At 42.2% G+C, this 13,123-nt stretch overlaps 1 protein-coding gene across 1 annotated transcript in view; it reads right to left on the bottom strand.

The window, feature by feature from the left end:
- tnfrsf21 (tumor necrosis factor receptor superfamily, member 21) overlaps nucleotides 1-10,540 on the bottom strand; it is a 41,068-nt gene extending 30,528 nt beyond the window's left edge. The window contains exons 1-2 of the mRNA XM_029631479.1: nucleotides 10,206-10,540; nucleotides 493-1,150 (exon numbers count right to left, since the gene is read on the bottom strand). Of these exons, the coding sequence (XP_029487339.1) occupies nucleotides 493-1,150; nucleotides 10,206-10,268 (721 nt within the window). The 5' untranslated portion in view covers nucleotides 10,269-10,540. The remainder of the gene's footprint in view (nucleotides 1-492; nucleotides 1,151-10,205) is intronic.
- Nucleotides 10,541-13,123: the final 2,583 nt, after the last annotated feature.

Here is a 13,123-nt window from a genome sequence, read left to right as displayed (position 1 = left end):
CTGGTCTTCCTAAGCGTGTGATGTGTCTAAGTAAAAGGGCAGCCGTTTACCCAGTTTATTCCACTTTCCCCTCGATAAGCAATTACAGAACAAATGTACAGACATGACCTTTGTGGACAAGAGTGAGAACAAGCAAGTGAGGAGTTTGGGATTGAATGGAAACAACAACATGTTTTCCACCAAAGCAGTGTTGTCTGTGACAAGATCAAACATGTCACTTTATCACTGTACAGTACCTGTTGGCCAGGTCAATGTTTGATATGACGGACTACATAGGGAGAATAACAACCATGTGGGGACATTTTGTTGAGGAACACAAGCCTGTTCTACAGTCTGGGCTTCCCCTTGAGTTTCTACATGAAACAACCCACTTGAGGCGATGTCTAGAGTGATACTCAAATTAAACACATAGCAAAATAGCCTGGGTTGGGGGAGCAACAGATATATATTAGTTTAGGGAGTCGGGTCCACTGTCCCAGGGCACTGCCTTACCTTTGTGTACTGGGCCAGCTGAGGAATAGGAGGGCTCCTGGATGAAGGTAGACTGTGCAGGTCCCGGGAGGGTGGGGGAGTTGGGAGAAGCAGGTCCACAGATGTTGTCTGTCTCTCTGGTGCCTGCTGCCAGTAGGGGCAGACCCTGGGCCAGACAGTCTGTGTGTGTCCTGCACCTCAATACACTGGAAACCACATCCGAGAAGCTCCCTCGCGTGCACACCTTACAGCTCACATCCTCCACCTCGCTGCCCCTTTTCTTCATCCCTGAGCCCACAGGGCACAGGAAGTGGGGAGTGCAGGTGTCCCCCTTAGCGAAGGTGTCCGGGGGGCAGTTGCAGACCCGGTCCATGGTGGCCGTGCAGGGGAACTTCTCAATGAGGGGGGCGCGGCAGGGCCTCCTGCAGCGGTGGCATTGCTGAACCCCGTTCTCTCCGCGCGTGAATGTGCCCTCGCCACAGCGGCTGCACTCCCTCACATTGGTCTGGTTGCAGTGCCTGGACACGAAAGTTCCTGCGGGGCACTTGTCACAGACCAGTTGACTGCCCGTGCTTTGGTCTGTGTGGTAGTAGTGGCGGGCAGACAGGGCCACTATCTCAGTGCCAGGGCTGGGTATCAGAGGCTGGCTAGAGGCCTCACCAACCACACTGTACAGTAGCTGAGAACAGAAAGAAATGACAACAGAGACAGTGTTGAGCTTAGACAATGTACTGCCGAAAAGATGGCAACACATAGAGTCTCAGGTAGAGACCCAGGCCGCAGCTCATTTACCAAATAAATGGATGTGTGAAGTCACCCCACCTCATTGTCGATTTTTTGTTCTACAGAAATAACAAAAAATGCAGAAAAGCTGCTGGAGCAGCCAATGTTGAAAAGTAATCTTTAAACATCTTGTACTTTTCTTAAATTTAGTTTTGTAATACACTAAAACAAGTAGACAACAAGAAAATTGGGTTTGAAAAATGTCAAGTTTTTACTGTGGGTTAACCTATGTAACCACAGGTTGTTTTTCCCAGAGGCGGGCAGGTACACGATGTTCTATCTAATACCGACTTGGACTATGGATAAATATATTATGTCTACAATCAATATAATTCCATTAGTACTAATAGAATGTTAAGTTTTTCTGTTGTCATCAGTCTTTTGGTGTTGTTGCTACAACCTATAATAGTCCCAAAAAATGAATTTGAAATAACTTTGTAAAGAGACAACTTTGTAAAGAGACATCATGCTGTGGGGATGTTTTTCATTGGCAGGGACTGAGAGACTAATCAGGATCGAGGGAAAGATGAACGGAGCAAAGTACAGAGAGATCCTTGATGAAAACCTGCTGCAGAGCGCTCAGGACCTCAGACTGGGGTGAAGTTTGACCTTCCAATAGGACAACCACCCTAAGCACACAGCCAAGACAACGCAGGAGTGGCTTTGGGACAAGTCTCTGAATGTCCTTGAGTTGCCCAGCCAGAGCCCGGATTTGAACCCGATCTAACATCTATGGAGAGACCTAAAAATAGCTGTGCAGTGACGCTTCCCATCCAACCTGACAAAGCTTGAGAGGATCTGCAGAGAAGAATGGGAGAAACTCCTCAAATACAGGTGTTCCAAGCTTGTAGCGCCATACCCAAGAAGACTCAAGGTTGTAATTGCTGCCAAAGGTGCTTCAACAAAGTACTGAGTAAAGGGTCTGAATACTTATGTAAATGTGATATTTTCATTTTTGGGCAAACATTTTGAAAAAACAGTTTTTGCTTTGTCATTATGGGGTATTGTGGGTAGATTGATGAGGGGGGAAAACAATATAATCAATTTTAGAATAAGACTGTAACATAACAAAATGTGGAAAAAGTCAAGGAGTCTGAATACTTTCTGAATTCACCGTATGGTAAGGACATCCATCCAAGGGACATGAAAATATGTTAGATTCTCAATAGCAAGCACTTGAAAATCCATGCAAATTACAGGTACCACAACTTGGCTGATGTTCTAAACAGCACATTGAGGAACTTCCTTAACATGTTATCTGGTGAAAAAACAGAGTAGCCAATGTTCTGTTGATGTGTGATGACCTTCTGTTTGACTTTCGCTGAAGGGAATTCTTTCAGGACCAGTAAACGCTGCCATTCTGAAGTGATTATGGCTTGAATGTGTTCCATGGCAGTGAAATGCCATCCGCATCCACAACAGCCCTCCTACAATCCTTTCACTGCATTTACAGTACATCCAGTCTAGACCTAATGCATGTTTTATTTCCTCTTAAATGTGGAGCTGGCTGGGATGTGACTCTTTTTTTTCTAAATTCTTTGGCCAGGGTGCCAATTTGTCACAGAAATATGATGTTGGAGGCAATAACCGCTGATAGGCAGGGAGAGCAAGGGATGCTGCATCATCACTTTCCTTACGTGCAGGACCCTATTAAAAGTTGGGAGGCAAATCCAGAGTGCTTTTAATGGTTTACACACTGCAGTAGACCTCACAGAGAAATGAGAATGCCCTAATTCAGGCGTTTTCAAAGTCTGGGCCTCCCTTCAGAAACAACCATTTGTTGCGCAATTGCACCTAACCATGGGCACATTCTTTTACCCAGGCGTTGCTGACGCATGGCAGATCATACCATGCCTGGATAGGTCATTTATGTATCAGCTAACCACATCAAGGTTGCGTTTCCTTGCTCAGACGTTGCATGAATTGACCAATGGTTGCATGCCACACAATCTACTGTGCCGTTTGGCACAAGATAGCTGCTAACCACATCAAATATTATAGCAATCTGATAAGTAAAATACCTATCCAGGCGTTTTAAGATCTGGCCTGCGTCAGCAATGCCTGGGCAGAGCAACACGCCCCATGTGTTATAGCAATCTGGTGCCTGATGGCACTGTCAATGATGTGGCATGCAACCATTGGTTGCATCCTGTCGGGCTGTATCACCGCCTGGTACAGCAACTGCTCAACCCACAACCGTAAGGCTCTCCAGAGGGTAGTGAGGTCTGCACAACGCATCACTGGGGGCAGACTACCTGCCCTCCAGGACACCTAGACCACCCGATGTCACAGGAAGGCCATAAAGATCATCAAAGACAACAACCACCCGAGCCACTGCCTGTTCACCCCGCTATCATCCAGAAGGCGAGGTCAGTACAGGTGCATTAAAGCAGGGACCGAGAGACTGAAAAACAGCTTCTATCTCAATTCCATCACACTGTTAAACAGCCACCACTAACATTGAGTGGCTGCTTCCAACATACTGCCTCAACTCCAGCTCACTTTAATAATGGAAATTGATGTCAAAAATGAATCACTAGCCACATTAAACAATGCTACTTAATATAATGTTTACATACCCTACATTACACATCTCATATGTACATGTATATACTGTACTCTATATCATCTACTGCATCTTGCCATCTTTATGTAATACATGTATCACTAGCCACTTTAAACTATGCCACTTTTATGTTTACATACCCTACATTACTCATCTCATATGTACAGTGCCTTGCGAAAGTATTCGGCCCCCTTGAACTTTGCGACCTTTTACCACATTTCAGGCTTCAAACATAAAGATATAAAACTGTATTGTTTTTGTGAAGAATCAACAACAAGTGGGACACAATCATGAAGTGGAACGACATTTATTGGATATTTAAAACTTTTTTAACAAATCAAAAACTGAAAAATTGGGCGTGCAAAATTATTCAGCCCCTTTACTTTCAGTGCAGCAAACTCTCTCCAGAAGTTCAGTGAGGATCTCTGAATGATCCAATGTTGACCTAAATGACTAATGATGATAAATACAATCCACCTGTGTGTAATCAAGTCTCCGTATAAATGCACCTGCACTGTGATAGTCTCAGAGGTCCGTTAAAAGCGCAGAGAGCATCATGAAGAACAAGGAACACACCAGGCAGGTCCGAGATACTGTTGTGAAGAAGATTAAAGCCGGATTTGGATACAAAAAGATTTCCCAAGCTTTAAACATCCCAAGGAGCACTGTGCAAGCGATAATATTGAAATGGAAGGTGTATCAGACCACTGCAAATCTACCAAGACCTAGCCGTCCCTCTAAACTTTCAGCTCATACAAGGAGAAGACTGATCAGAGATGCAGCCAAGAGGCCCATGATCACTCTGGATGAACTGCAGAGATCTACAGCTGAGGTGGGAGACTCTGTCCATAGGACAACAATCAGTCGTATATTGCACAAATCTGGCCTTTATGGAAGAGTGGCAAGAAGAAAGACATTTCTTAAAGATATCCATAAAAAGTGTTGTTTAAAGTTTGCCACAAGCCACCTGGGAGACACACCGAACATGTGGAAGAAGGTGCTCTGGTCAGATGAAACCAAAATTGAACATTTTGGCAACAATGCAAAACGTTATGTTTGGCGTAAAAGCAACACAGCTCATCACCCTGAACACACCATCCCCACTGTCAAACATGGTGGTGGCAGCATCATGGTTTGGGCCTGCTTTTCTTCAGCAGGGACAGGGAAGATGGTTAAAATTGATGGGAAGATGGATGGATCCAAATACAGGACCATTCTGGAAGAAAACCTGATGGAGTCTGCAAAAGACCTGAGACTGGGACGGAGATTTGTCTTCCAACAAGACAATGATCCAAAACATAAAGCAAAATCTACAATGGAATGGTTCAAAAATAAACATATCCAGGTGTTAGAATGGCCAAGTCAAAGTCCAGACCTGAATCCAATCGAGAATCTGTGGAAAGAACTGAAAACTGCTGTTCACAAATGCTCTCCATCCAACCTCACTGAGCTCGAGCTGTTTTGCAAGGAGGAATGGGAAAAAATTTCAGTCTCTCAATGTGCAAAACTGATAGAGACATACCCCAAGCGACTTACAGCTGTAAACGCAGCAAAAGGTGGCGCTACAAAGTATTAACTTCAGGGGGCTGAATAATTTTGCACGCCCAATTTTTCAGTATTTGATTTGTTAAAAAAGTTTGAAATATCCAATAAATGTCGTTCCACTTCATGATTGTGTCCCACTTGTTGTTGATTCTTCACAAGAAAATACAGTTTTATATCTTTATGTTTGAAGCCTGAAATGTGGCAAAAGGTCGCAAAGTTCAAGGGGGCCGAATACTTTCGCAAGGTACTGTATATACAGTGGGGCAAAAAAGTATTTAGTCAGCCACCAATTGTGCAAGTTCTTCCACTTAAAAAGATGAGAGGCCTGTAATTTTCATCATAGGTACACTTCAACTATGACAGACAAAATAAGAAAAAAAAATCCAGAAAATCACATTAGGATTTTTAATGAATTTATTTGCAAATTATGGAGGAAAATAAGTATGTGGTCAGTAACAAAAGTTTATCTCAATACTTTGTTATATACCCTTTGTTGGCAATGACAGAGGTCAAACGTTTTCTGTAAGTCTTCACAAGGTTTTCACACACTGTTGCTGGTATTTTGGCCCATTCCTCCATGCAGATCTCCTCTAGAGCAGTGATGTTTTGGGGCTGTTGCTGGGCAACACGGACTTTCAACTCCCTCCAAAGATTTTCTATGGGTTGAAATCTGGAGACTGGCTAGGCCACTTCAGGACCTTGAAATGCTTCTTACGAAGCCACTCCTTCATTGCCCGGGTGGTGTGTTTGGGATCATTGTCATGCTGAAAGACCCAGCCACGTTTCATCTTCAATGCCCTTGTTGATGGAAGGAGGTACTGACCTCGCCTTCTGGATGATAGCGGGGTGAACAGGCAGTGGCTCGGGTGGATGTTGTCCTTGATGATCTTTATGGCCTTCCTGTGACATCGGGTGGTCTAGGTGTCCTGGAGGGCAGGTAGTTTGACCCCAGTGATGCGTTGTGCAGACCTCACTACCCTCTGGAGAGCCTTACGGTTGTGGGTTGAGCAGCTGCTGTACCAGGCGGTGATACAGCCTGACAGGATGCAACCAATGGTCGCATGCCACATCATTGACTGTGCCATCAGGCACCAGATTGCTATAACACATGGGGCGTGTTGCTTTGCCCAGGCATTGCTGACGCAGGCCAGATCTTAAAACGCCTGGATAGGTATTTTACTTATCAGATAGCTGCTAACCACATCAAATATTGTCTGTCATAGTTGAAGTGTACCTATGATGAAAATTACAGGCCTCTCTCATATTTTTAAGTTGGAGAACTTGCACAATTGGTGGCTGACTAAATACTCCCCCCCCCCACTGTACTGTACTCAATACCATCTACTGCATCTTGCCTATGCCATTCTGTACCATCACTCATTCATATATCTTTATGTACATATTCTTTATCCCTTTACACTTCTGTGTATAAGGTAGTAGTTGTGGAATTGTTAGGTTGGATTACTCGTTGGTTATTACTGCATTGTCGGAACTAGAAGCACAAGCATTTCGCTACACTCGCATTAAAATCTGCTAATCATGTGTATGTGACAAATCAAATTTGATTTGATTTGATGCATGCAACGTCTGTGCTGGGGTACGCAACCACCTCTACAAACCCTGGTCTTAATTGCATTTTTAAAACAATGCCATGCATATTTGAAGTCAGGCACTGGAGGAGACAGTCATCAAATTCTGCTGATGACTGGACAAATTCCCCTCTACAGACCAGGTGCCCTAAGGAGCCTGTCCACTTCCCAGGAATCATTACTAAACAGTAACAGTGGTCCCAGGACTACATTTTTTGTAGAATCTTCTGAGATTCATTCGGTTATGTAAAATCATCATGTGAAAATCGACCCCTTGAGAAGGAAAGCACATTTGAAGATGAGGGGTAATTAAGGGCAACATCATTACTCAAACCATCTAATTTTTAGCCGACACACTCTCCCTGTTGATGATGATCATGAGGAACAAAATGTTCCAGCTCCAGCCACATCACATATTTACCCAATAAAAAGCAAGTGTGCAACTGGTAATATTCAACATGTGACACAATGAAGGTACATTGGTTTGGTGGCCTGAACAGCGGTGTGTGTGTGTGTGCGAGAGAGAGAGAGGGAGAGCATGCGAGGTAAGCGAGTGAATGTCCCTCCCTTCTAGCTCAGATAAGAGAGCAGGCTCGTGTCCCTGCATCTCCTGTTTGAAAAAAACGCACTGCTGGCATCCTGTCAGGAGACTGCTGCTGTCGGAGAGAGACTGCCCATCAACACCACACCTCACCGCATGTGAGTGGCCATGAATCACTGATAACTACCTCTATCACTCTGAATCTACCTCAAGCCTCTTCAGCATTTCATACCTGCCATGCAGGATACAAAGAGAAGGGGGATACATACTGTAGTATAATCTTGTTTGTAGATATCTATTCAATCGTATCCTCTAAATCTAATACATTTGATACATGATGGATGTGTATAGGCTACACAGCTGTTGATATGACATTATTAATACTGAAGGGAAAAGCTAAAACCATAGCATCACTAGTTCTATGACTCATATGTTTCGAGCTGAACTCCAGGAGTTTAGTGATAGTGATATCAGGATGCTACCTCCCTGGCTGGAGGACAGAGGGGAGAGAGGAGAGGAAAGGATGGGCCAGCCCGTTTATGCCGTGTCACTGCAGTGCTGCTGCTGGTCGCAGGGCTGGTTCCTGGAGACAGCCAGACTCAGCTAATTCTGCACTGCCTGCCTGAACACTCTGTAATTCAACCTCCAACAACAACACGCCTGCCCCAAGATGCACACAACACCTTTGTACAGGGCCTCTTTGCACATCATGCACACAACAGTAACACAAAGAAAATGCTTAGGCGTTTGGGCAATGGTTTTCAATCAGCATGGTTCAGTGACATATTGAACCAGAACCATCTATCGGTTTCAACAATTTCTCATCCTTACTGTGAGAGGATGATGTGATCAATCTTCACATTTTCTGCATGAGACATCTGTGACAAGATGGCACACCCAGATCCCTAAGTATACTGTCAGTTATGTGCCTAAGGTCTAGGGGTCGAGTGCACATGATGACAACCCCTGTGATTGTGAGTGTGTGTGTGTGTGTGTGTATATGCCTGTCCACGTATTAGGTAACACCTCAAAATTTTGCCAACTGCATAGGCAAGCATATCTCTGAGCACACACAAAGGGAAAGTGAAAGCATTCATCAGAAATCTTTCACTGAGAAACGGGAAATGGACAGACACACTGCCATTTGGCAGGTGTATTTTTTAAATTGATTTTACATTTCCTGACATTATCTTAAAATAACCGCATATACAGTACATACATGTGCCGCAACATGCTGCATTCCAGTGTTGTTGTCAGAGCCTCTAGTATCATCCACAACATCTAGCTCACAGCCTAACTGTGCTGTTGTACATGGAAGATATGGATGTTTGCCACAACAGTGCAAAAGTAACTATGTGTGTATCTTGAACATCATTGAGATTTCCATAATCCATTACAATAACAGATAACACACAACCAACGCAGCACCTGTTGCAACATCATCATGCAACTAAACTTAGAGGAAAAGTGAGTCTGTTAGGATGCAGTCATGCCTCATTTATCACTGACAAAAGCCAGTGGAGCCTCCTCCTTCATGGGCCAGTGAAGAATATTCTTCCTAATGTCACAATGTACTGCCAACAACGCATCACAAACAACCAGTGGACTTCGCCTGAGAGAAGATGCACAGAGGGGCCCAAACACAGAACTGACTGACATGCATTGTAATATTTGAATGGAAAATATAATTTTGTTAAAATATCTGTTCCATGGTGATGCTAGGAGATAAGGACACCCCATTTACTGCTTAAATGTTAATTATTGATTGTAGTGGATGATGGACTACATTATCTGTAAAGAAGGTTAGATACCACCCTACTATCAGGATTTGGCCAGATAATACAAATAAATAAAAAATAAATAAATTGATAACTAAACATGCATAGATTTCTATTTGGTATGTTCTCTCTGGCTGATATGTTGGTATAGTGCTCATATAAACATTGCCCTGCACTGTAAGTTCTAAGTCCATTCCGAAATGTCAATAAGGCCAAAATACATGGATCTATGTATAAATGAAAACATTACTTAAATATACATGTTAAATTGGATGGAGGCAGGGTGGGTCAACATCCACTACAGTATTTCAAATGTAGTCAATGTTTTCCCTATGTTTTTCTCCAGCATGGAGAAACAAAGCTTGAAGTCTTTGTATGTGAACCTGAAGTCTTTGTATGGGATGTTTTCAGTACATATATGATCTCATAGGGGTAGAGTCCCACGATAGCTGTTTGAATACAGGGCTTCTTAAGATGATATTATATATCATAAATATTTTACAGTAAATTAGTATACAATGAATTCATGCTAGCTAATAACAAGAAATGATTCCCATTTACAGGTAACCTGCAATATGATGAATATTTGTGCCATTCTCATTGGGCAAACAATAGAGTCATATTTGTGCTATTGTTCTCCATCCTTCCATTCTGCTCTGACAATATATATGTTTATATATATATATATATATATATATATATATATATATATATATATAGTAGCCTATTATATAAGATTACCTGTACAATACATGAATTATAGAATAATCAAAGTTAACAATATATTAACTTGACTAATTGCACATACCGGCAAGTTTAAATCCGGACAAACGCAAAAATAGGCGATGTCTCTTTAAATCGAGAACCTGCCGGGGAGTAACGTTACTCCTATAATAAGAATAAAATAATAGACAAAGGTGCCTTGTACTTACCGCCACAGACATACAGAGCACTGACATTTTCCAGTTCTGAGCAAATGTTTGGCTACTTCTCATCGCACAGGGTGGTACATCATTCCTGCATGAGCAGGACACATATTCTAGAAACACTACTGGCAATGAAGCAATACCAACAATCTACTGCTGGTGTTCCTTCAACCGGCAGTTTTTTATAGTCTGTGTGGCGAGGGTGGACTAGCTTCAAATAGTATGAGATGAGAGATTGGTTTTGAAAGAATTGTATAATTCCCATAGCGATAATGGATAAGAAACTGAAATTCTGCCTCCTTTGGTCCAGGTTCCTGTGCGGTCTATGCAGCAAAGCCAGGGCGATGACTGAATAGGGCGGGTACTGGCGACAGACGTCACCAACGAAACTCGGTACTGGCGCTCCGCTCGCCCAAACCAAACGCAGTTGACTCGGTTTCCAGGAAGAAATTGCATTTACATTGGGAGACAAATGGAAATACAGTATGTCGGCTTTATATGTCTGGTGTCCTTTACTTTCAAATACACCAGCATGAAAAATAACTCTGAGGCTCAAACTGAGGTTACATTTCATGTTGATGAAGCTATGTAGATTATAGGTAATACAATAGACAAATCTTGACTGATCTAACGTTAGCACAATGACTGGATGTCAATGGTAACAGCTGTTAAAGTATAGTTAGCAAGTCATTGTGCTAACGATAGTTAGCAATTGAGCTAACACTAGTTAGCAACTTCAAACTGCAGGAAGAGACCTAAAAATGGTATCCACAAGTTAATCTGACTCTGGGGAAGTAAATAAAGGGTAGATTGCCAAAATCCCGAGGTATACCTTTAAATATGTCCAGTGGGCTTTAAAGGCCCAGTGCAGTCAAAAACGTGATATTTTCTGTGTTTTATATATATTTCCACACTGTGAGGTTGGAATAATGCTGTGAATTTGTGAAAATTATGATAATACCCTTTTAGTGTAAGAGCTGTTTGAAAAGACCGCCTGAAATTTCAGCCTGTTTTGATGGGATGGAGTTTTGGCCTGCCTGATGACATCACCAGGCAGAAAATTAGTTAATAGACCAATAAGAAAGAGTTCCAAACCTCTCTGCCAATAACAGCTAGTTTTCAGTTTCCCCCTCCCTACACAGACCACTCTGTTGCTTGAGAAATTGCTCTTTGCTAATATGTTATTTATTTTGTACCATTTTAATTGAAAACACAGTAAGGTGCTTAATTGTTACCCATAAATTATTTGAAATTGAGATAAAAAGAGCTGCATTGGACCTTTAACTCTGCCACCCCAAGCCCTATTTAAACTAGGGCAAATCACATACAATTTCCCTATGTTTTACTCCTCGCTCACAATGTCAATTAATGGACAATTAGTCCATTGTCGAGCACAGGGATGGGATGTTACCCTATTTTAGCATGCTGTTCTGTGATTTTTACAAAGCTAAAAGATCCACTACCGAATGGTAGCCTTCACCCATACTTTCTGTTTTGTGATAGGGAATTTGCATATATTTTTGCATATCACACAAACAGTGGGATTGGGTTCATATTGGCACAATCATGCGGACTCTGCACATTTTAAGAATGGGAATTCTCTGTTTAATCCCCAAACCATTATTACCATGAGACTACTACACAGCTGAATGAGCTGTTCAATTCATGTGTGTCAGTGGAAAAGCAATGGTCCAGCATCAGTGATGCAGGATATTGTGCTTTGCCTTCAGACAGTGACTCCAAATAGAGCCAGCGGATCGAGGAGCACAACACTATATCTGACGTGCACGTGGAGGGAGAGGCAAAGGGATGAAATGGGAAAAAGCCCTCACATGCCACTATGTAAGTGGGATAGTGACTCAGCAGATGGATAGAAAGCAGATATAGTGCCAGAGACTGTCTGGGGATTCGCCTGCCTGGCCAACATTCCTGTGCAATCAAGCTGTGACGTGACATTCAACATGGATTTCCTTCCCTTCGCCTTAGGGGCATCTCTGTTGCCCTCAGATTAAATGTCACTAGATTGCTTTAAATATAACCAGGTATAGGAAGGTGAGAAGTGTCTCCAAGATCTGCGCCCAAATCAAATGTTTTAATCAAGTATAAAATAATGTTATGGGGACTGCTGGGTGCTCAGTATCTGTTGAAATGTGACCAGGAAGTAGGGAAAATATCTAGTGAAAAATGCTAGTTGGCAGGTTTTAACAGAGTCCGCTTAATTCACTCATCTGGTACATGTGGGATAAAAATATGTTTGACATTCACTGGGGATTTAGGCTACACCAGAAGGGCATGGGATGTGGTTGAATCAACTGGTTGAATCAACGTTGTTTCCACATAATTTCAATGAAATTACATGGAATGTAGAATCGACTTTGAATTGACGTCTGTGCCCAGTGGGTACCTTATATTAATAATATATTGCAGTCCGAGACTTTTAAATATATTGTTTTTATATTTGTTACTAATGTTTTAGAATTAAATGAACGTGCGGCCTTGATGTTTTGGGCGAGAATGCATGCCAATTTTAGGAATTGAAATGATAGGCTGATCTTCATCAACCTTCTTGATATTGATAACATAATATATTCAAGTATTTGACCATTTGTCCACTAGCTACAAAACAATTAGACATTTTGAAATGCCTTATAGATATCTAATATAAATTGCCTACTAATCTTAGAGGCAGTTCTATTCAGCATAGGTCTACTGCACTGTTTGTGTCTATCTTTCTGAGACTGTTTCACAAGCCAACTGCTGCAATAGGAACGTTAAGTTGGACCTCTGCTGGTCATCTTGGTCTGTTACAACCTTGATGTGTGTTGACTGTCTTCTGAAGTAAAAAAAAAAACTTTATTTAGCCTATTGTAACTGCTCTATCATCTATAATCAAGCTCTGTGTATTCTATGTTTATTTAAGTAGT

The sequence above is a fragment of the Oncorhynchus nerka genome, linkage group LG24, assembly GCF_034236695.1.
Source record: "Oncorhynchus nerka isolate Pitt River linkage group LG24, Oner_Uvic_2.0, whole genome shotgun sequence".
Classification (NCBI taxonomy): Eukaryota; Metazoa; Chordata; class Actinopteri; order Salmoniformes; family Salmonidae; genus Oncorhynchus; species Oncorhynchus nerka.
This window is presented reverse-complemented; position numbering and strand designations above follow the sequence as displayed.